Source organism: Lagopus muta, chromosome 4, assembly GCF_023343835.1.
Source record: "Lagopus muta isolate bLagMut1 chromosome 4, bLagMut1 primary, whole genome shotgun sequence".
Classification (NCBI taxonomy): domain Eukaryota; kingdom Metazoa; phylum Chordata; class Aves; order Galliformes; family Phasianidae; genus Lagopus; species Lagopus muta.
Window position 1 is genome coordinate 49,289,953 of NC_064436.1, and position 24,609 is coordinate 49,314,561.

Here is a 24,609-nt window from a genome sequence, read left to right on the forward strand (position 1 = left end):
TTTTGTGCTAAGTAATGCACAAATCAACCCTGCCATTCCTCTACAAGCTTATAATTTAAGTATTAAAGAGGATGTAAAATTGGATAAGGGGATGGAATGAGCATTGGTGAAGGTCAGTAAAATGATCGGAGACAAAACAGACTCACAGCCTGTTTTAGCAGCCTCATAACTAACATTTAAAAGCCCATCTTGCACAAATGTCCAGGGCATGAAATATCCAGGGAGGAGAGAAGAAGCCCTTCTTACTATTAGACTCAGGAAGAAGGGAATAGAAGAGAGGCCCCGTGACCTGCTGTGGAAGCAGTCCTGGCAATCTGGCTTACTGGACCTGTCAGGACAAATATTTAGCAGCAGAAAATGATTAAAAGGAAGATCAAGGTAAACCAAATGGCATCAGAAGCGAAAGGCACACCAAAGAGCAGAGAGACAAGTTGGGCTATGAGCAGATATGAGCAGTGACCAGAAAAAAAAGCCATTAAATTTAAAAAAAAAAAAAAAAAAAAAAAAAGAGAGCAAAAAAGCTAAGCTAGGAAAATAAGCTAAATAAGGGCAAAAAATAATAATAATAATAATAAGGCAATGCCACATAGATATAAATTCCAGGAATTGCCATGATCTTGCAAATACCCCAACTTTGTTCTGGCAGAGAGAAAAGGTCAGCTAAGTTTCAAGGAGCAGAGATGCAGCTCTCTGAATGCAGAGTACCCTGATAGGCTGTCTGCTCCTTCACTGCAATGCTCCACCTGGTCAATCTGCAGTCATGGCCACCATTCATCAAGACAGAGCAAAGACTGCTTATCCAACAGCCTCATCTGGGCCGCACTCCTTTATTAATAGCAATGAAGTCACTAGTAAAGCCCTCAGTTGAGCAATGTCTCAACATGTGTTGCAGCCTACTGAAATAGTTTATTGTTACAGAACGGAAGACACAAAGACCTCAGAAGCACACCTATCCCACAGCTCCACTGAAAGGAGCTGACTCAGTACATTCATACCTACACAACACGTTCATCTGCAGCTAAGCTGCTTTCCCAATGATAAGCACGCTTATAAAAAACACCATGATAAAAAAAATCCACATGAAAAACCTGTCCATCACCTTTGCCACTTTCTTCCACTCAATTCCTTTAGCCCGGTTTGCTTTATGGTCTCGAACACAATTAGCAATATACTCAATATTTTTAATCAGCATTTTGTAACAAGAACAGCAATTAACATTCTCCCTATCATTTTCACCATGAACTCCAAAGCTTTTATTCAAATTTCCATTCAGATTGTCCTTGAGATCACTATCATCATTTCCATTGGAAAGGTGACTCTTTCCATCTGCCCCCCGACACATGTCACCGCCCTCTAACCTGTGTTCTTGTTCTTTCTCTCTTCGTGGACTTGTACAATTTTCACCCACATCATAAACAAAAAAAATTTTTGACATATAGTCCAAGATTACCACTCTGGCCCACTGTGGAACAGGCTTTGCTTCTGAGCCACAGTGATGTACATTCATTATAATGATTGTCAGCGCAGTGGAGGCTGTGATCATGGTCATAGTTGCTATGTAATACTTGCCTGGAACACAAAATAAAATTATATTAAAGATGCTATCCACATTTTTAAAAAAAAAAATCATTGCAGAAATAGCAGAGTGACAAAGGGGTTGGAAAGGACGGGGGGGGGGGGGGGGGGGGGGGGGGGACACTGAGAGAAAGCAGATCAAGGCTAGGTCCTGTCTGCTTAGATAGATGGGTAAGGAAGGTACTCAAATACAGCAAGTCATAATGTGAGTGGGAATTAATTCTGGTGAGAAAGTTAGCATAACTAAAAATAAATACCAAGTAAATGTAAAGAGCTTCAGTTTAACTGTACAAATACCATGCATACTTCAAGTATTTCACTAGATTATTATTTTTTTCTTAACAAACGCAGCCAACATTTATCTTCCCAAAAGCCATACATGACACAGTCAATCCGACATTACAGCCCCGATTTCAATAAGCCATGCTTAAGGACAAAGCATGTAAAGCTCACCTATCAGAGGTACGTTTTCAGAGGGAGGCATAATCTCTGCAACCATCAGCTGGAACACAGTCAGAGCAAGAAGAACTGTAACACCTAGAGACACTTTTTCTCCAGAGTCTGCGGGGAGATAGAATCCCAGTGGAGCGAGGAAAGAGATCAAAATGCAAGGAAGAAGAAGATTAAATATGTAGAAAGATGATTTCCTTTTCAAAATCAGCGTAAACGTTACGTCTGGATAAGGCTCAGAGCAGCAGCCGTAAGTGATTACATTCTTAACCGCTGGCATACCATGAATCTCCCATTCCACGTCTTCTACAAAGTCAGAAAGGTCACCACTATCAAGAGAATTGATGATGTCTACCTGATTACCATTATAGGTCCAGGAACCAAACGTAAGGTTGCACTGCTGGCTGTCAAAAGGAAAATAAGATACATCCACTACACATGAGCTTTTTGTGATAGCAGGAGCATCCCAAGTGATTTTTCCATCATATCTCAACACAACATTAGTATTCACAGGTTCTGAAAAGTCATCATCAGCCCTAAAAGACAGAAAAGCAACAGTCAAGATTGACATGCAGCAATTCAGTGCATGGGTTGGGGAAAGCCAGGGGGAGATCCTGGTTTACAGCATTAAAAGCATGCTTCTGAAAATGTGTCATTTATTCATATTGATTATTACTAGAAACTTGCTATATTACTTACTACATTATTTACAAGTACCAGACCCCATTAGTGCCAAACATCAGTGAAACTAAATTGTACTGTATTTCTTGGCTATTGCTTCTTCAAACTTGACCTCAAACAGGGCACAGTGAAATACCAGATTCATTAAAAAATCTGCTGCTCATTACTGGCCAGGGAGAGCAGACAAGATATGGAGCCTTTGCCCTTCTGTAGGCACCATCTTCCAGAGCTCTTCAGCAGCCTCTGCAGAAAGCATTTAAGATTGACAATGTTCAAAACTCAGTGCAAACAAGAAATTCACCACAGCTCCGCTATGTAGCTGGATCAATTGCCAAACTATTTTATCTGTGGCTCTTGGGATGATTAATAATAAACATTAAGACAACAAATATATTCCCCACTAAGGTAAAATGAAGTTCAGGTTCCATGAGTCATTTCTTCTTCTACCCTCTCCCTTACACCCATTCAAGATGATTCTCTCTGGCCTCACTCACTTGTTATAGAGGACAATATCTGGCCTCCAGACCAAATTGCTTGGAATTCTGATAGAATCCAATCCATCATATTTATCCTTATCCCATTTGAGGTATGCATCATACCAGCTTTGTCGAATCCATAAGTAAGCTGTTAAAATTTGGTTCCTTTCATCCTGCATAAAAAATACAAAAATATTTCTTGTTCAAGGTGAAAAAAGTACATTCTAGATACTGACAGCATTTGTTGTACAGCTTTAAAGCAGTGCCCAAAGCAGGCCTCAATACTGACAGATACATACGTACATATAGTGTACGTATGGGGAGCTTCTCTAGGCAATCCTCTTCGACTCTCTTGTTCAAACCTCCCTCTCAAAAGGAGTTATTTTCCCTGCACCCTCCCTAGCTTTAAATACAGTTACCTAATGTTTTCGTATCTCTAAAAAGTTCCTTTTTCCAGGGTCAGAATAACAGCAGATTTAGCTTAAAACTCTCTGAAAGCTTGAGGTCTTGAAGTTGTAATTCACAAGTCAGAAGTGATTTTCCTTTTCCCTTCCAGACAAATTTTCTTTTGCCTTAGAAGTGTATCTGTTAAACTAAGTTTATAAAAAGTTACTGGAAGCTAAAATAGGAGGTTTAAGGAGAAATTAATTGCTCCTTAGAAAAAACACTCCCTCTTTCTATTTAGTAGCAAAAGTTGCCTGAAAGCTGGAATACAAACACTTAACTGATACTACAAAAAAAAAGTCTTAACAATTCAGCAGCTATAAGTTTGTAGACACGTAATGGAAGTTGTACAACTGCAATCAGATAAGACTATTAAGAACTGCAGAACATGACCCTTGTGAGGAATCGTTACTGAAGTTGCCACAGCAGTATGCAAGCTGCTTTCCTACTTCAAACAAGTTAGCAGTTGGTACACTGCTGCACATTTTCAGAAAAATAGAACTGTATTTTTACTCACCATGTCTTTAATTTGGGACAATGTTATCTGAAGGGTAACATTCAGCACTTTATCTGTGTCTTCCACTGGTCTTAGAGCATTTGAATAGTCTTCAAACAGTTCATTGAACAGCATCTGAGCATATTTCCCTTTGGCTGATTCTACAGCTAGATAATAGATTTTTTCAGTATATCAGATTAAGCACTGAGCAATATTAGCAACCATCCCCTTCCAATAGCTTCCAAATGCTAAATATAGCAGTTGCTATATTTATCATTCAAATACTGTAGAATATAATTTAGTGCAGAAACAGAGCAAACCTGATAAAGTTGTTCAAATAAAGACAACATTCACCTGTAGTAAATGAATAGCTAGCCCTAGCTTTTCACACCTACATGAAAAAAAATATATATATCTCTGTATCCAGAGATTCTTGCCATTTTTGAAAGTAAATATCATTACATTTATTTTACTCATCTCTTTCATAGGCATGGAGATTATTGACTTAGACACATCTGCCAAACTAAAATTACAAGCAAAGCCTGAAGCCACACCTGCTCCCAAGCTAATAACTTGTGACATCTCCCTAAACACAGCTCTGATAGATTCATGATACTTTCAGAATTCACCTCATCCCCCCTGCACCCTTTTTCTTTTCAAGCAGTACTTGGAAATATTCCGAGCTGCTTTTCTTCACAATTTAACAATTACATGAAACATGAACACATCCCTGGACCAACACATTTCCCACAGCATATATTTGGAGGCATTTATTGCTATCCACATGCCATGGATAATACACCAAAACTTTAAACACTTTTGCTGTTCCGTACGACTTTATGCATTATAGTTTTTCAAGACAGAGTCTCTATTATCTTTAGATTCATGCATTTTTGCAAGCAAAGGACCAGGATAGGGACATTCACAAGGCTTGTACAAATGCCAGCTGGCATAAGGTAGGAAGCAAGCGTTCTGGAACGCATCGCTCTTTGGTGACTCACAGTTACTTCCTGGGCTAACCAGAGTTCAAAGAAAAACCTCTTGATTAAAAAGAAATCTTAACAAAAGTTTCATAAGGAGCATTTAGATCTATCTGGTTATACAGAATCCTTCATTTTCTCGATACATCTGAAAGATGAAGAATAAAAGCTAAAGAAAAACACACACATGAAGGGGACTTCTGGAGCTCAGCCAAGTACGACACATCAGGACACCAACTCCTATTGAGTAGAATAAAGTTCAGTGCAGTATTTAGCTACCAAGAAGTGTTTTCTCACCTTGAAGCATCGTGGCTGTGAACAGCAACCAGAGAGAGACATAAAAGGATGACAGGTTATTTCTCTTCATTTCTGGTCCTTAAATAAAACTGTTCACCCAGAAGCATGACAATTTTTATCACCATCCAAAACTGTAACAAAAGATGAGTCACTATGGTACTGAAGTACAGCTACAAGCAACTCAGCCCTCCTGCAGCTGTCAGTTGTCCTGGAGAGATGGCCTCTGTTCCTGCAATGCCTGGGGCTCTGCTGAACCCTCCCTCCCTCTCTCTCCGTAATCTGAGAGCTGCCTCCATGAAGCTAATGCTGTGCAAGACAACAAACGGATGGGATATCAGTAGGAAAACTGTTTTCCATTGCTTTACTCCCTACAAACATACGATTATGTTTCTTCATAGATCAGACATTTTTCATTTCTCCAGCAGGTCAAGACTTAGTGACCTTACATTCAGGAATATCTTGCTCAAAACCAGTCCAGTGAAGCCTGTGACACCCTCATCAAAATAAATAGATAAATTCAATAACCACGGATTCACTAAGATCATCTAGTCCAACCATCCACCTGCTATTAATATTGCCCTCTAAACCATGTCCATTAAGTAATACATCTACCCTTTCCTTGAAAACCTCTAGGGACAGTGACTTCACCACTCCAAGCAACTTTTCCAGCACCTGGCCAGTCCTTCTAAGAATAAATTTTTCATAATGTCCAACCTGAACACCGCCCTGCTGCAACTTGAGGCCATTCCCTTTAGTCCTATGCCTAGTTATGCAGGAGAAGAGGCTGTTGCCCACCTTGCCAGAGTCTCCTTTCAGGCAGCTGTAGAGCAGTAGGATCCGCCCCGAACCTTCTCTTCTCCAGACTGAACAATCCCATTTCCTCAGCTGCTCCCCATAAGGGCCTGTGCTCCAGACCACTCACCAGCTTCATTGCTCTACTCTGAACATGCTCCAGGGTCTCAATGTCTTTCTCATAGTGAGGGGCCCAAAACTGCACACACTACTCAAGTTGCAGGCTCATCACAGCTGAGTAGAGGGGGACGATCACCTCTCTGTTCCTCTTGGCTACCCTATTTCTGATACAAGCCAGGATGCTGCTGGCCACCTGGGTACACTGCAGGACCATGTTCAGCTGAGCATCAACCAAAGCCCCCAGACCCTTTTTTTCCCCACACAGCTTTCCAGCCACTCTGCCACAAGCCTGTAATATTGCACAGGGATAATAATATCCTCCTTGATACTTAGTTGGTGTGGTTACACCTGAACATTCCACATCCAATATGTCACACAGCAAAAACTACAACCTACCTACTTGTATACTAACAAAACAAAGTTTTGACCCATCAAAGTGATGCCATGGGGAAGAGATGTAGCTACACCATGAACCACTGATAACAGAGGCAATGATTACCAGGGAACATTGAGCACTTCTAGAACCAAGAGTCGTATTTCTTCACCACAGGCTGAAGACAATCTTGTGAACTGCTGCACTAGAAATACAGACCTGCTGAGATGTGCAGACTGATGCTGTAATTAGTATATAACCCCATACATTAAAGAACCATGCTACTTTAGAACACTAGAAGGGCTGCTTCAAAAGCAACACTGCCTGAAGTGGATGGTGGTGGTATGGCAGCAGAGGCTGAACCTTCCCACCAATACTGTTACTTTTAATTGCTGTATGGCAGCACAGGGCACTCTGACAAAATGGCAACTGACACAGAACAGAAGTGAATATGAAGCAAAGAGTGTCTCTGAGTTTCTCCACACAAGAAAAATAGCACCCCTTGACATTCTTCCATGCTTGCTGAACATTTACGAAGAGCAGACAATGGTTGTGAGCACAGAGAGTGTGGTGCATTTCAGCAGTGACAATAACAATGTGAAGGGCAAGGCACGTTCCAGACAGCCATGCAGGTTTTTATGAGCATTGCACACAGATTCTTGTTCATCACTGGGTAAAAGCATACGGGCACTGGTGGTGACCAGCTTTTAAAAGGGTGTTTTATAGTTCAGAATTTGCTCCATCAAATGGTGTTATTGCACTCTTTGTATCTACTGTATTTTCCATGGAAATAAAAAGGAGGCATTTCTTTCAGAATAACCAATATGATATTTCCAAAGGAAACTAGGTTCTCAAAATAAGTACACAAGAAGCATGCCTGTATATGTTGATTATTCAGTTTACTTCTACTTCTACCCATCCAGCCTGGCTTGAGCACCTCCAGGGATGGAGCATCTACAGCTTCTCTGGCAACCTCTGCCAGTGCCTCACCAGTCTCTGAATAAAAAGGATTCCCTTTAAGGCTGAACATACATCTCTTCTCTTCCCATTTAAAACCATTTCCCCTTTCTCCTATCACTATCAGACCCCCATAAATTGTTGGTCTCTCTCCCATTTATAAGCTCCCTGTAAGTACTGGAAGGCCACAATGATGTCTCCCCAGAGCCCTCTCTTCTCCAGATTCAACAAGCCCAAGTCCCTCAGCCTCTCATAATAGGAGAGGTGCTTTAGCCCTCTGATCATCTTCATGGCCCCTCCTCTGAGCCCACTCCAACAGCTCCATGTCTTTCTTGTGGAGTTCCCTAGACCTGAGTGCAGTACTCCAGCTGGGGCTTCATGAGGGCAGCAGAATGGGACAGTCACTTCCTCTGGCCCCCTCCTCTTTTGATGCAACTCAGGATCCAGTCAGCCTTCCAGGCTGCAAGTCCACACTAGTAAAACACGAAATACTTGTGATGCTTAATCTATAGTACTACTACTCCCAGATGAAATATTCCATTTAACAGTTGAACAGAGTATAACTTTGTCAAACAGTTCTGTTTTTCCAGCAACATGTTCTTCTATGAAGTCAGGAATATAAGTACAAAGCAGATTACACAGAGAATTTCAGAGTCACAGGTGTTTGCAAGTTAGATTCCAGTCATTAACTTCTCCTAAAACTAAACTTTGCCACTCAGTGGAAACAAGCCATCCTGCAAGAGTGTATCAACCAGCAGATGGCCCTGTTAGCCAGCCCACCAGTTTACCCAGACATTCAAGATGATTTTTGTTTATCTTGTTTATAAGTACCTTCACTTTTTGATATACTTGGATTAATTTTGCTGATTATTTACCTTTTGTTTAATACAAGATGAGCAAAGACAAGACTTTCTTTTAAAGAAGGTAAGCAGAAAGAACTATTTAGTGGCTAACTGTGGCTCTGGGTCTGCCTAAATTACATACATGAGGTTAATCACAGGAAGGTCTCAGGGAAGCAAATATAAATCACTGTCAAAAACTGTTACAATATGAAACCATGCTTAGAGCACTGACTGCTTCTGGTGATGCAGAGAGAAATTAAGGCACAATATCCAGCCCCATTTCCTCATGGTTTTATTCAAACATTTGACTTTGCTCTGTTCTTTTCATAGCCAGTACACACTTTGACACTGTGTTTGTGTTCACATTCAATGGGACAACATTGTACCATTCATTCCACAGTGCACTGAGCCTGAATGATACTCTCATGACAAGTAACTTCACTGTTCCAGGCAAACACATAAGTTGCAGTGCAGAAACCTGCAAAATACAAATGCAGCATAACACCATGCAAGGTGAGGTTAACTTTGCATACATTTTATGGAGAGACTGAAGGTGAGGAGGATCTCTTTGCATATTAAGTATCTAGAATCTGGAAGTTTTTATCTTGGACAAATTACAAAGCAGGAAAGTTTAAAAACTTTTTTTTTTTTTAAATGAAAACAAATTGTAAAATCATTCCTGCCTCAAATAATCCTTTACCCCTGAGGCTAAGATTTTGACTTTTTTTTCTTAAACATTCTCATCCTTTCTTGCATGATACACAAGAAGAGTTTTTAGACCTCCAACCGAAAAAGCAACAGATACTGTATTATCACAGACCTCAAGGCCGTCTGTACCATTTATAATCCACTCCTTCATCAGAGAACAATAAAGAAGAACAGATTGGTTTCTAAGCACAGTTTGTAAGAAGCGTCTCACAGTCTGCTTCTACTTGCCTTCCTGCCAATTTTTCTTCCCAGAAGCTGTTGTGCTCACATTCTCCTCAGCATTTGCTACAGAATATTATCTTGTGATAGGGTCAAACAGCACACTATCTTCAGAGTCAAGCTTCTCTTCTACTAAGACCGGTTATTCTAAGGAGGAATGACAACAGCTATTCCTGCCAGCAGAACAGCCCAGCTCTGCCTGCCCCAGAGTACAGCACTTCACTTAAATGCAGCATGTTTCTCTCCGCCCCATTTTCTCACCCACCTACTGCCTCCTCCTTCCTTCTCTCTAAAAATCCCCTACCACCTGAAACCAGCACACTCATTCATATTTTCTTCTTCTGTAGTACATGCAAAAGACAGGAAATACATAGAAGTGTTCAGCATGTTAGGTCATGAGACAATGTGGAATATTAGCTATATTTTCCAGAAACAGTAAATCCTGTTAAATGTTAGTCATGAGCTCTGAAAATAAATTTTATTTTGGCCCACTTACATATACAGTTCTACTGATCATCTTGCAGCATTTGAAGAGGAACCTTTTGTCCTAAAAAGCCTTGTATTGTTTAATATGATCTAAGATGCAGCACATTCATCCTTTTCCACTAGGACATGCTGCCTAGGATTTTATCTGTCCTTGAGAAACAAGTATCTGGCAGGGTTAAGAACAAAGCTATTTTATAGCTTGAGCTGTCAAAAAGCTATTTTATATACAGCTCTTTATCACTGGGATCATTTCCAGCTTTGCATCATGCCTTTGAGTGACTGATCACAGGATCTACACTTTGCAGAAAGACAACCTCTGGGCCTAAACACTGTTCCAAATCACAGATTTGCTCTGACAAGCAGCCTCATGCTCTAAACCAAACTGGATTACTACACAAATTTTTACCCTGACACAAGGATCTATACAGAAAGACTCAATTTTTTTCCTGCCTGAACACTCTCGAGCCATGGAAGACACACTACCTCAGCTTTCCAAAGCAGCAGGGAGTTCCCAGCAACTGGTACAGGCTGAAGACAAATCTAGGTTCCCCAGAAGGAGATTCCTTCAGATTGAGGTGGACAGCATAAAAACAGCAAACTGCTATCTGAAGAAACAGGACTAAAGGGTGAGTAACATTAGTTCTGAGATAGTATCTGAAGTTTCATTTCTACAATTCAGGGGGTGCAGAGGGACCAGACATAACATCTTTAAAGGGATATCAGATCTCATCACATACACAAGGCAATGTGCACAGAGAATCTAGCATCCTCTGAAAACGCCTGCTTTCCTCATAAGTTCACATCTGACTCGCTTCACAAAATCAGTTACATCCAAACATTTGCGTCCTTATCTGAGTTCCCCACAAAGACTAATATTGTGTACTAATACAGAGCAGCCGGCTGTAAAGGCAGCATGCCAAAAGATAAAGACAAGGAACAATTCCAGACCATAATGTATCAATCTAAAGTAACTGCTTTCAGAGGACTCACAGAACTCTAATTGCAAGATGCCTGCCACAGCAATATTCATACTGCTACTTAGCTAGTGTCATATACAATTTTGCTTTCATTATAATACATATCTCCTAAAGAGAGACATTAAGTAGACATTTACGTGACAAACTGTCATTACCTTATTGTTTCTGCTCCATCAAATCATACAAAACAGCCCACCCAGGGAATTTCTCCACATTCTCAGAATTTAGAGCAACAAAAGTGCTTCACTCAAAGTATAAAATATTCCCCTTGATAAACCCACTCAAAGAGTGGTTTTCTAAGCCTATAAAACTAATTTCCAAGCCCACACTTGCTGCAAAGCTGCCTGTTTTAAAATATATATATACATATATCATAGCAACTTCTTAACCATCCCAAAATAAAAACATTATGTATGCCTAACAAACCTCATCATAGCATAAGCCAGCTAACTACTCATCTCTGAGGGAAAATAACTTTTTGTAAGTTTTAGCTGTTAAAGCATCTTACATGGTACATGGGTACTCGCATTCTTTAGACTTCCCGTCCCCAGGCTGCATCTGAGGGTAGGAAAAAAAAATCTGTTGGCTCTTTCCCTCTTGATGACTACTCTGAAAATTAAGTCCTGACAGTAAGAATGCTGGCAGAAATCCAGCGCAACTCTGCCTTCAAATTATTCTGAATTTACACTCATAATGTGATCATGAAAGATCTCTTCAAGATTTCTCCTGAAAGCACCATGACAGGACAGAAAAGGTTAAAAAAAAAAAAAAAAATAGAAGTACCCAGAGAACAGAGACACAGACCTCCCAGCCACACTTATATAGCTGGGGATTCTGTATTACTAAGCCATTGATATCACAAATCAGGTTGATCTCAAAAAAGTTCTGGCTTCACCCAACAGCAAGGCACCTGCAGCTTCTCATAACAGAATGATGGTAACTGGAGGCACTCCTTTTCCTTGAGGATTCTTGCAGTTCTCACGTAATAGAATCTGACCAAGCTGCATCAACAAGAATACATCGCCATATGTGGTGTTGCTTGGTCATGCTTGGCTCAGGTTGCCCAGAATGCTGGCTCAAAGCCAGATGCCCATGACAGCACTCCATCAAGCACACCAGGCCTAGACACCACAGCCCATGAGTGAAACAACAGACAAGGCAGCAATTAGAGCAGAGGATCATCAGACATTTCTTGCACCTCTCACTCCCTAGTCCCAGCTAGTGGTGTACTAGTCAGAGAGGTGGTACAGGCAGCAGATTCCCAAGCAAACCAGTTTTAGGCTTCACTTATTTTCTCAGCTTTTTACTGGTTTAAGAATAACTGTATGCAATCCCAGCAAAGCACTTTCTAGTATGAACACAGCTACTTTACCCAACGCAGCTAAAAAATTTCCCTTTGAGAGAACTGTAGTAAACACACAGTTTTACTCAAAGCCTGTAACTGTGTTCATTCTGGCACAACAGTCATTTAGACCTTGGGGACAAAGCATCACAAGGAGCTGAAGATAGTATCTCTTGTCTTAAGATCTGATGAACACGGTGGCTCCAGGACAAATTTGAGAGGCTGTATTCATACCTTTGGCTTTCATCTACAAAGTTCTAAGTGATAGTCTAAAGCCAAGGTGGTGTTTCACCCAACACTAGATGCACTGAAATGAATGCTCACTACTTCTTTAGTTGACTGCACTGAAAAACATTATCTTGCCCATAAATCAAAGAATCTGCTATCTAGAAATGCTAACCAACAACACTAATCTGAGTCTTAGAGGCTTAACAGCCTATTCTGTAGCTCTGCAAAAGGAGATATGAGGTTATAAAAACAGTTCAGATAAAACAAGTGTGTGGTCTAACATCAAAAAGTTATAACCATGCATTATACCTGGTTGGTTTGCATGCTTTGGAAAACTTTTGTTGCTTGCCTGCCAACAACTGGCAGGGGACTTTGCCAGAGGTATTGTTGCCAAGTGCTCAGCTGCCTTGCAGCTTGATGAAGGGGTGTTCTACTCTGAGACAGAATCTAAAACAGAATCGATATGTTATAGAAAAAGCATGAGGGATTAATACAGGCAGCTAGTTGAGCTGCAGTGGACAGACAATCCTACAGAGACCCTGCAGCTACAGCTTTTGGAAAATCTACGTGAAACCGCAAAAGCCAGTTCCTCAAACGTGAATTAAAAAAATAGCATACAAACAGTTATAAGTAGGAACAGTCCTAGCAACAGAACTGTTACTGGCTGTACTCCTGGACACTAGCAAAAGCAGCATATTAATAGTGCTACTTCAGAGAGCTGCTCTCATCCAAGTGTATTACTAATACAGACATGTGCAGGTCTGTACTCCAAAAGCTCATTTGCTCCTGATGGGAAGCTACACATAGGGAAGAAAGCATGGGTTTTGTGGTACACATTCTCTAATTCTTTCTCCTCTGCCAGATTTATGTCACAGTATTACAACACCCACCAGAGCCCTCTTTATCCATCTTGATCAAAAACCCACTGTTCTTCCTTTAGTACCACTTACTGCTTCCAAGGTCGCAGCCTATGCAATTACAAACCTCTGAGGAGGTAATATGTGAGAATATGAAATGAAATATCTTCTACAGAAAGCCAGAGCAGGGAAAACAAAGCAGAGTGCTGGCATGACATGCCCTACATGCTGGCACTAGAGCTACCGCACAATGTCTGGTGTCCTTTTTGCTATGCAGAAAAATAATCAAGTCTTTACAGGGAAGAAGTAAACATTTCAACTACTGGATATACATATGTTATGGTCATAAATATATCTTCCTTCTAAACTACAGAAGGAAGTCACGGTGACAGAAAAGATTTCTAGGTATGGCAAAGGCACTTTTAGGCTATTTCAGACAATAACATAATGGAATTTTTTTTTTCCTTCTACATTATTCTCAAGGTCTTCTTTTGTCAGTCACTTACCATTCAGGTGCTGATTGCAGACAATAACTATATGGGTCTGGAGATGCAATTGATTGCACGTCCACCTCAAAACTCTCTTCAGCAGTTTCTATAGCAGGAATAATTCTCTATATAATGCCATCGTACAAAGCCTAAAAAGAAAACCCTAAGTTGAAAGGCATTTGCTGTCTTTAGCTTTCTGGACTTGGGTTTTTGGAATCAGATGATACTGAATGCTGCAGTCAGACTAGCAGGGGATGTTTTCATTCTACAAGCAAGAACAAGATGTACTGTGGATTCTGGTGTGAAACCAGCAAATACTAACTTAATTGCCTAGTTTTCTTTCGGTAGATATGCAAAGGCACCGTTTCTAAGGAATTGCATCTACTCAAGGAACAAAAATGATCTATGAAGTATAATTCAACAGCACAAAATGTAACCTGTGACATAAGCTTGATACTCGATTAACTAGTGCTGTAGTAATTAAAGGGTAACTTTACTTCTTTAGTCATTCTCTAAAGAAGATACATTTTATATAAGGATCAAAACCAGAATCAAATCAAAGGCTTACCAACCAGACATACAAAGAAAGACTTCTAAAACCCAAAAATCTATCACTACTTTTTTTCCTTAAATAGAGTCTAAACACGGCAATCAAAAAATTGTAAAAACTGTAAGAGTTCAGGTTTCTACATGAGTACTGACTCATCAGCCTCTGAACAGTAACTCACAGTGGAACACAGTAAATTCCCCCAGCAGACAGTGATCAGCAGTACGAGAGTAATACAGCGCTCTGGAGCCTGTATGCTTAGTCTTCTAGCCTTACCTTGAGAAAAAGAGTGAAATCATTAACTAGCATAAGAAAGAATTGTGACTTGAAGTCATTCTCCATTTTGCTTCTTAAATAAAGTATCTTGTATCCCTCCTCAGCTTCTATTCAGGATTATTTAGAACAGTAAAAAACAAAAACAACCAAAAAGCCACAACACTTTCAAATATTAATGTTAACTGGAAAAAAAAAAAAAACATTTTAGGATTCTAAGCTGATGAGTTGTTAAACTCCTACAATATTCAGAAGAAAACATTTTATCATAAAAGCAGTCCTACAGCTCCAGCAAATACAGATCAAGCACTACATTTATAACTCTGCTCTCTCAAAAAATATGCCAGCCTATCAAAAAAGGAGCTTTTTAAATAACTAAGAATAGCTAATTACCTCTACAAGAACTGTTCCTTAGACAGATTTCTACTCATTTCAGTGCTAAGATCATACAACTGAGTGAAGTTGAGCCGCCATCACCTCTCCAGCTATGTCCTAGGTTTCACTTCCATTATAGGGGTACTAAACAAAAAAATCTGTGGTGACAACTACAGAACGTAGACAAAAATCAGAACAAAGGTAATTCTTCCTCTTCTGCCTCATATATCACACCAAAGACAGATACTATATATAAAACTGAACTATTTGCAAGGCTACCTGGTCTCCCCTTTTGACAAGGGCAACTTACTGCTGAAATCATTGAGGCAGTATTACCAACACATCCTCAGCCAGTCTCTCCTGCTACCTTGAAGGAGATACCAGTAAACCTAAAATACCAGTTTTGCTCCCTATTGAAGCCTCATCAACAATATCAAACTAGCTTTTCTATTGCCAATGTCAGTTTGGCTGAAGACAATTCTTTGGCAAGTCTGCCCTTCTTCCAGGGAAAAGGAGATGGCTTCCTAATCATCATTTTCAGTAACAGTTACTAACAGCTCACAAGCAGCCTTTGTATTCTGGAGCTTGATTACTCAGCTACATATTTATCAAGGTTTTGGTTCTGGGATTTTTGTTTCATTAGAAAGATGATCTTGGATGTCTTTTCCAACCTCAGTGATTCTATGATTCTATGATTTGCATCCTTCTGTGTCATCATCTAGCACACAATTTCAGCAAATGCATCAACCATGAGGGCTACCATTCATACTAAACACTCTTGTCAACTCTTACAGGAAAAGCATTGACATAACCAGACTCCCATTGCCCAACACAGACCCTCCACAGCATGAGGACACAGCACTATGGAGCTAGCACATTTGGGTACAGCATAAGGAGCTGGGGAAAACCTGGGTAAAGCCAAGGAGCAGACAATACACCACATATACACCACATCACATACACCAAAGGCAGCAAAACCATATTAAAGCCTGCCCAGAGCAGAATTCTGCTTTGAGTCTCTGCTCAGTGGGTACCTCTAGACAAGTCCTGCCAAATGCCACACTGGCATCACCTCAGCTTTACTTAGATTCTATGCAGAAATTACTACGCAAACAAGCACTTCAGTGAACAAAGCCAGGCAGTGAAACACAAATAGCTTTTAACTGAAATGCAGCTAAAACAAAGATCTCTGACATGATAGCAACCACTAAAGATGCTTCACTGCATTAAATCCCACGCTGAACACAATGCTACTCAGGGTAAAGAGTAGCAGAGTGGTGGTATCCTGTAGAGCGATTAGAAGACCTGGGAAACCCTGCCTAATTATTTCTATGGAAATCACACCAGCATTAAATTTCAGACAGCTCCTTTACTTCTATAACCCACACTGTTGCTAGAAAAAGGACACAGCATAGAGAAAATTTCAGAACTCTCTATTGGTCAACACCTTTGTTCAAAGTTTGGAGCAGTGATAGCAGGAAGGACCATCAGTAGGCTTGCTTACTGTAGTGCACAGGCAGGGCACCATCAGACCCACCATGCCCCTTTCTTGTCCTGCCACATGGTGAAAAATATATTCCATCACATGTCCCCTAAGTGCTGCAACCACAAAATCAGAAGCACTCAAGCCATTGTATTTCATGATTACAGTTGAAGACTCCTCAGTGTAAGTAAGTATCTTCAAATTCACAAAAATGAAAGAGCAGACTGAATAATGAACAAGTAATATAACCTAAGGATATCATTACCCATTAAGTGAACTCTGTACTGGTTTAGTTGTTTAAAACTCTAATCAGGCTAATTATGCTCAGAGGAAATTGGGGTTAACAGACAAAGAAATACTTTTGGAGACAATATTTCCTGAATAAAGATACCGGTTTTGAACAGATGAGTACCAACATGGGTGTTGGTAGAACTCAGAAAGAACTCAGCCTTTGGTGCCTGTTCTTAGGCTAGTAACATGCTTGTTTCCCTTTTGACCTCAGCAACATCTTTTACCATAGCTTGATGTCTAACACCAACATACATTGTAGTTAACTACAATATTTTACAATGCCTACTATAAAGTGCTGAGGTGATTGTTTTTCAAAACTTTAGAAACATTTGAAAACTTTAGAAACATATTGCTCCAAAAAAAAAAAAAAAGCCAAAGTCTACAACTTCTTCAGATAAAGAATAATATTACCAGTAAGCATAGACTGCACTTTTAAAAAGGAAGCATTTATTAACTTAAGTTATACAATATAAAAGCATCTGCAGGAATAGCAAGCTTGACAGTCCCTCCACCCTCAACAGTACACAGTGAAAACAAGTACAAGAGAACTTCACAGACCATATCCACAGTGAGGTAGAACATTCATTACAGATGGCAATGTTAGTTTACAGTCCTTGGCAGTAATTTATGTTGTTAAAACTCCTACAGAAAGAAACCACTAGCTTCTTTTGTCTCCATGGCTATGACTTGTCTGGGAACACACACGGCCACCTTGCCAGGCGAGTGACATCCTCCCTGGGATAACCGCAACGTGCAGCAGTGATGATAGTCCCCAGCCAGAAGGAGTGCACACCGTACTGCTCCAGGGGCAGCCCCAGCAGCCTAAGGGTCCACCTGAGAACAGTCAGGAAACCCCTCTTCGTTACAGGCATGTTGTCCCTGTGCACAAAGAGCGGCCCTTCCAGCCTTGAACGCACAGCCACAAAGCTCCGGAGGGCCAGGACAGGGCACACCCACGGCTCTCCTGACAGAGCAAGGCTGATGATGGGTCTCTCCCGGTCGACAGGAGAGTTACGCAGGCGAAACACCACTCTGCCTTCTGTCACCTGCATGTCCCTCAGGTAGAGCAGTTCAGGCTGCAGTACATTACGGTGCTTTGCCACCACCTCTCTTATTCGAAGTGCACCAAAAAAAGCCACTGTGAACAATGCACGGAACAGTAAGCATTCATAACGGGATACACACACAGATTCCAGAGCTCCTAAAAGAGATCGTAAGACCTCAATTGTTATAGGAGCATATTTTTCCCTCAGGATGCCCACTTGACGTCTCAACCCCATTACCATCAAACGGGTTATAGCATCTTCCAGAGGGTCAGAATTACCAGACAGTCTTGATAAGTAAGACAAGGCTGCCACATACACCAATGTTTTTGAGGAGGAGTAAAGAGACTCCACAGCTAAAAATCCCCTAACTTGATCCTCTGGAATGGGCCAGGCTGCAGGCATTCCCATGACCTTCCTAAAGGCGAGAAATTTCTTCAGCCCCTCAAGGTAGGCTTGCCAAAGCCTAACATCCCCCGAGCACTCCAATAACAACAATGTCTTCAGAGGCTGAGGTCCCAGTGAGTGTTTCCAAGGAGAATCAGCCTCCCGTCCTACAAGACAGGATTCACATTAGCACAACCAGAACAAGCACACCACCCAAACTGCAATAAAGACAGCATCCCACTGTGCGAGGCACATCACTTGAGTGATGCCCCAGCAGTTTATCTGACTATAGACACTGAGCTCACACATAGCTAAACCCTGAGCGGTTAACGAGACATTCTTCAGGTGAGAAGGATTATAAGGAACACCTGACGCATCTCAGGCACAACATCTGGCAGTGCTCCAGTAATTCAGAGCAGTACCAGAGAAAGTAAACAAAAGCTCAGCTAAAACCAAGCCTCGCGAGCATGGTCTGCAGACCGTCTAACCAAGAAGGGCACGCAGTACCTTCCTGCCAGAAGGCAGAAAAACCCTTCGAGAAAAACGAAGGCGAGAGCCGCCGCAGGCAGAGCACAGCGGGTGCTTTGCCGCTGCCACACGTGCTCACCTACCCGCTGCCGCGCCGAGCTCCCCGCACCGCCCCGCCGCCTGGGTCCTGCACGCGGTCCTCTGCCCCGTTCTGCACGGCGATGCAACAGCCGCCTGTCCGGAGAGGCCCAGCTTCAGCCACTCCACGCCCGGCTCCTGGGCCAACAGGGTCAGCATCTCCCAGAAAGGTGAAGCGGCCGCAGCCCCACTCGCAGCGCGGCCACTGCACGACATGACGAGCGCTGTACTTCAGCCACAGCAGCACGAAGTCAGTTCGCTCATCAGCGCGGGCTGTTTAATAGCCACGCTGCAGCCCGCGGCGCCCGCCGATTGGGCACTCGCAGCAAAGCGGGGAGCGCACAGTGCTGCCATTGACTGTCCGGCCGGAGTGGGCGGGGCGGAAGGTGCGAAGGGGCCGTGAGCCGATTCCTGTACTCAGAAGGGCGCTCTTCGTTAGCCCTTAATTGCGGTCTAACGAGGCGATAAGTAGCAGATAACACTTCCTTGGCGCTTCCTACGAGATGAGGCCCGCCCGGCGGCAGGAAGCGGCCCGAGGTGCGAACTGCCCTCCGCGCCGAGACCTCCCCAGCGTCCTCCCCCGGCACGGATTCCGCGATTGGCTGAGAGAAGGGCACGGCTGAGAGACAGTCCTTGTCATTGGCCGGGAGTTTGGGACAGGGTACAAAATGGTGCAACGGGCGCGTCGTTGTGCTGCGTTCGGGACGTCGCTTTGTTGGCGATGTGGCGCTCTGAGAGTGGGGTCGAGCCGGCTGCTACCAGCCCTTCGCCGTTCTGGGAGATCCTCGCCTTGCTGGGGCGAGAACCCGGCATGGAGTGGCTGCTGCGTAGTCCAAATGGCTGCACTGGGTGGCTGGGTTCAAGCGGACAGGAGCCTGGTGGCGGGGACGGAGTGGGTAGGTGTAGTGCTGAGGGGGTTGTGCTTGGGGGGGCTGCATGGTGTGGCCGAGTGAAGTGGGAGGTTGGCATACTCTTTCTTTGGGCTCTGACCCCTGTGTAGGAAGCCTGCTGGGAGCTGCATGCACTAAGAATTTATTTGTAATATGTGTTTTTGTCACTTCCAGACTCTTGTGCGTGTTCATCTTAACCTGGGGTTGCAGAACGTTGGGGTGTTGTTCTGAGTCCCTAGCTAGGCTTGGCGTATTGCTCTAAGAAAAGTCATGGGGTGTTCTTACACTTAACCCTTCATTCTTGTCACTCTACAGGAGAGTCCTAAAAATGCAAGGGACATTCTTGTAAAGTTTTTGTCGTGTTTTTCTTTGTTTGTTTGTTTGTTTTGTTTTCTTCAGAGAAGCTCAAACAATAGTTGCAGGGTGTTGTAAGGAAAGAAGCTTTTGTCTGCTTGTCAGTGAGACTGCCTTGCTTACCATTGCTAATCTTGGTTTCTTTCTGCAGATGAGCTCAGCCATGTTTCTGAGAAGCATCCCTTAGGTCCTTGGCCCCTGAAGACTCTTATGTTACTGGAGGGCTCAAGAAGTAACCAGCAATGGCAGCTCTACTGTGAGGGCCTGAAGAATTTTCTTGCCTTTAGAGAATACATGGCACTGCGTGCAGTTTGGCCAGTTCCAGTGAGTCAAGTGAAAGGCTTCTTGGCCATCATGGAGTGCCAGGATCTGCCTCCCACAAAAATAATAATGTACATGGAAGGACTATCTTTCATCTCCAAAATGGTAGATCATCCTGATCCTCTTCAAGACCCTGCTGTCTGTCACATGATATCAAGATTGAAATGTAAGACTGCTCTTTCAAAAGATAAATACTCTCCTGTAACAATTGAAGTGTTAAGATCTCTCCTGGGAACTCTGGAGTCTGTGTGTAGCTCTCCTTACGAGTGTATATTGTTCCGTGCCTTATTTACTGTGGCTTTCTGGGGGGCACTACGCACAGAAGAAATAGTGGCAAATCACAAAAATGTAGTGCAGCCAAAGCTCTTGTACTTGAGTGATCTCCAGCTGACTGGCTGGAGTGCAAACCTTTGCTTGCATACATCTCAAATAGGTCAAGAAAGGTCTTTGGTCCAACTGGCACTTTCTAGTGAGATGTGGGTATGTCCTATTAAAGCTCTCCGTGTCTATGTGGCAGCACGGCCACGGGGAGAGGGTCTTCTCTTTGTGCATTTGGATAGTAGACCTGTCACAAAGAGGGAGTTCCTAACAGTCTTCCGACGTGCTCTTGGACTTGCTGGACATCCTCCAACTCATTATGGTGTGCATTCCTTCTGGCTGGGGGCTCTTGTAACAGCGTGGTCTTCATGGGTATTCTGATGAAGCCATTGACAGAATCGCAAGGTGGAGATGAATTAGTTGGAAGAGGACATAATTACAGCTTTCCGTTGGACATCTGTGGTAATGGATATTTTCTGCAATGCAGAGATGTTTTCTACTGAATATAGTTTCGGTATCCTGCTAAGTTGTAGAAAAGGAGTAACTACTACTTTTCTCACCCAAGATGGCTTTGAGACTGTCTTGGTTTTAAAACTTTTGTGACTTGTGGGTCCATTGGTATGTATCCATACAGCATATTTGTGCTGGCTGTATTTTAACCTTATGTAATTTTTTATTAAACTGCCTTTTCTTTTCATAAACTCTTCTGGTCTTTTTGTTGTGTGCTGGTCAAAGAGTGCAATTCTGCACAACAGTGACATGTTAACTTGGTACAGGCATGCATCCCATTTACAGCCTGATGGAATGAGAAATAAAGCTGGCTGAATTTGAAGCTAAGCTGTGGATATGAAGAGAGTTCAGCTGCTAACTTAACAGAGAAACTGATGTTGTCCAGGCTGCAGTTGCATAGCAGCTGCGTCCAACTTAAGCAGCTGCTGGTGTTGTCTCAGTTTCTATGTATGTGGGCCTGCCCCTTGACAATTAGATCCTTCCCTGCACCCTTCTCAACTGTATCAGACTGAGATACTGAGTAAAAGAAGCCTTTAATTGAGAAGAAGCTAACCTATCAAAGGTGACCTTGCTGAGTTCAAAGGATCCCTTGTAGCAGAGAACATTTGTTAAGAGATGGCTAACATAAATAACCCACCTCTGCTAATTGGGGTACTTCTTAGATTTGTCAGTGATTAAATCACATATCTGAGAAGCACCTTCATAATGTTGAGTGTCACCTTCTATTATACCAAAGGCATTTGAAGTAATGGCATCCCTTGCAGTATTTCATATCAGTGCTTTCAGGACCTACCCAGGTTGGCTTCTCTGTGTACCTACTTAGTATTGCATTTTTCAGTATTCCAAGAGGAATTTCAGGTACAGCAAACTGTTACTCTGCTCTACATACAGAGCACATCACAATAGAAAGCCATAATTTAATAATTCCCTGCTGTGCATCTGGTAGATCCCCTGCTACAGCTTTGCAGAATGAGCATGGTGTGGTGCTGACCCCGTATTCCAGTCATCTTGCCTGTATTTATGAATAGTAAGTGGTGTCAGACTTCTCCAGATCTCCCTGTTGGACTGCAAGGGAATGAGTTAAAATACCCGGTACTCCCAAAGAACACATCTTTCATGTTGTTCCCATGTTTGTTTTTATTTCCCTGGGAACCACCTACATAGGAAATTTGCTGCCTTCCTAGCTGACATCTGACAAGGCATGTGCGGTGACTGTTACAGCTCCCACAGCCCATTGGGAGGTGCTCCCGTGGCCAGAGGAGTGGGTAGGAGGTGATGTTTGAAGGGTTAGGAGCGGTCAGACCTAGCTGGGCTTGAAAGACTCGAGGGAAGGCTTTCATAGGCTACAGGGATTGTCATCACCAGAGTCTCCAGCACTGAGTTAGATCTGCCTAATGGGCAAAGCAGTACACACAGAAAATGTACCAGATTCAAGCCATTTGCTGAGAGGCCAAATATCATCTCACAGCCTACTACTGTATGGATGGAGTTTGGTTTGGGGCTTTTCTTCATACAACCCTGTTGAAGCCTTTTGGCAGGTGTTTCCGGTGCAGAAAGAAAACAGGTCCCTGTGGTTAGGCTGGTTGGTTTATCTCGGCTCGCTCACCAACCAGCACTGTACATCAGCGGCTCTGCCACATTATCTTAACCCCTGTGGAAAACTCCAGAGTCAGGAGAGTATTTTAACACCCAGACCTAATTTCACAACATAATGTTACCCAGAAAAAGTGACTTTAAAATAATAGTAATAGTAGTAGTAGTAATAATAATAATAATGCTTTTTTTTTGTTTGTTTAGCTGCAAGAGCTGGGCTAAGGCAGTGCTGCTGGGGTTGCTTCCAGCAGCTCCTGGGCTGACCCTTTCTGTGCACTGTAATTGCTATATTTATTCATCCTCACCAGACTGGAGGGGATGCTGCCCTTGTCCTTCCAGCAAAGGAATCTAAAGAGCACTGCAAACATGGGAAATTTCTGGAAAAACAGCACACAGGAGGTCCAGGTCACTCTGGGTCTCATCTAAGCCTTGAGATGTTAGGGCTGTGAAAGAGCACCCACAGGCACCACAGAAAGGGCCTGTGCAGTCCTCAGAGTCTCTTAAAGGAAAACTAAACAGTATAATTAAGCTGAAAAATCCAGAGATGGGTTGCATGATAATACTCCAAGGACACAGGACACATCCAAGCTTGTGGTAGATGTGGGACACAGGACTACCTGGGGGCATGTCTATTCCTCCAACACCTCCAACAACACAATAAATACCTAAGTAAGCTCAGAATTTATGTATTTATTGATCGTCTCCACAAAATCTTCCCATCTTATCCTGCAGAATCAAGCAAAACTATTTTATTTTGTGCCTTTGTGGGTACAGGAACACTCAGAAAAGGGTTTGGGTGTCTACCAATTTCAGTGGAAGTGTTGGCACCTGTGTTGAAGATGCTACCTTGCCCACTTTGGCTCCTGCTTCTGTAGGTGACCCCAAACCATGCTGTTCTCCAGGGCAGAGCTGGCATGATGGTGATGCCTTGAGTCAGCCTGAGACAGCCAGGACGGAGGGAAGTCTACACACACAGAGTCTGTGGCCGTAAGGCTTCTCAACCACTTGCTTTTTATACAACATATGTGCAGAAGCAGCTTTGTTTTGACAAAATATCCTCCTCACAGCTCTCCTCACCCACCCACCATCCCAAAACAGGGTGTTCCTCTGTCTCAGAGCATGGACACAAGAAGAAATTAATTGATGGTGTGAGTTTACAGTGTGTTTATTCCGTGCTAACTGCCCGTGCCTACACACTCCTACTCAGCAAAATGAAAGGTAAAAAGGTGTAAATGACTTCACACTTCATTAACAAGCAAGAGCATTCATCCAGGCAGAAATATTTTAACCAAGCAGCTTACTCCAAAGCAAGCTTTGCTTTCTTTGTGGCTTAATCCAGACGCTGTTAAAATCCATGGGTGTATCTCTCAGTTTCAGCAAATCATCTTGCTGGCAAAGATAAAGCTGTAGTCACATAATCCATTCTTATTTCAGGGTATCACACATATCCCGAGATGTAGGATTTCAAGTGCTTTTAAAATGGAAACTCGGTCAGGCTCCCACTCAGTGGGATCTGTTATCTCCCACTGACATAGTAGCCAAATCCTTGTTACTTCAGGACTCACACTTTCGCAGAACTATATAGTGATTTTATTTATATGATGGTGTTTCTCTTCATCATAGGTAGGACTCAGCATTTAAAACTCAGAAGAGTTAGAAAGTTAGACCAAGAGCTCTCAGCACATCTTCAGATATAGGGTTCTACACTTGCAGTTGATCAGGCTCAATTGAGAACATTCCCATCAATTTAACTTATGGAAAACAGCCAATTCATGTCACTTTGAGCCCAATGACATCTCACCAGTTTCCCACTGCCATTTCAATTTTTTT

The 24,609-nt window shown here is 42.5% G+C and overlaps 2 protein-coding genes across 4 annotated transcripts; one reads left to right on the forward strand and one right to left on the reverse strand.

Moving 5' to 3' along the window:
* Window positions 1-533: 533 nt before the first annotated feature.
* On the reverse strand, window positions 534-19,055 carry CHRNA9 (cholinergic receptor nicotinic alpha 9 subunit). 3 transcript variants are annotated; one of them, XM_048943095.1, is made up of 5 exons: window positions 18,799-19,055; window positions 4,144-4,289; window positions 3,201-3,355; window positions 2,029-2,561; window positions 534-1,569 (listed from the first exon to the last, which is right to left on the reverse strand). In XM_048943095.1, exons 1-5 carry the CDS (start codon window positions 19,007-19,009, stop codon window positions 1,019-1,021), a joined length of 1,596 nt encoding a protein of 531 aa, XP_048799052.1. In that variant the 5' UTR covers window positions 19,010-19,055; the 3' UTR covers window positions 534-1,018. The 3 variants fall into 3 exon arrangements, with proteins under 3 accessions (XP_048799052.1, XP_048799054.1, XP_048799053.1); XM_048943097.1 differs by lacking the exon at window positions 18,799-19,055 and adding an exon at window positions 15,002-15,080; XM_048943096.1 differs by lacking the exon at window positions 18,799-19,055 and adding an exon at window positions 5,400-5,990.
* Window positions 19,056-19,512: 457 nt separating this feature from the next.
* Window positions 19,513-21,280, forward strand: LOC125692508 (uncharacterized). Its single transcript, XM_048943099.1, has 2 exons — window positions 19,513-19,689; window positions 20,189-21,280. The coding sequence occupies exons 1-2, from the start codon at window positions 19,515-19,517 to the stop codon at window positions 21,055-21,057; spliced, it is 1,044 nt and encodes a 347-aa protein (XP_048799056.1). The 5' UTR covers window positions 19,513-19,514; the 3' UTR covers window positions 21,058-21,280.
* Window positions 21,281-24,609: the final 3,329 nt, after the last annotated feature.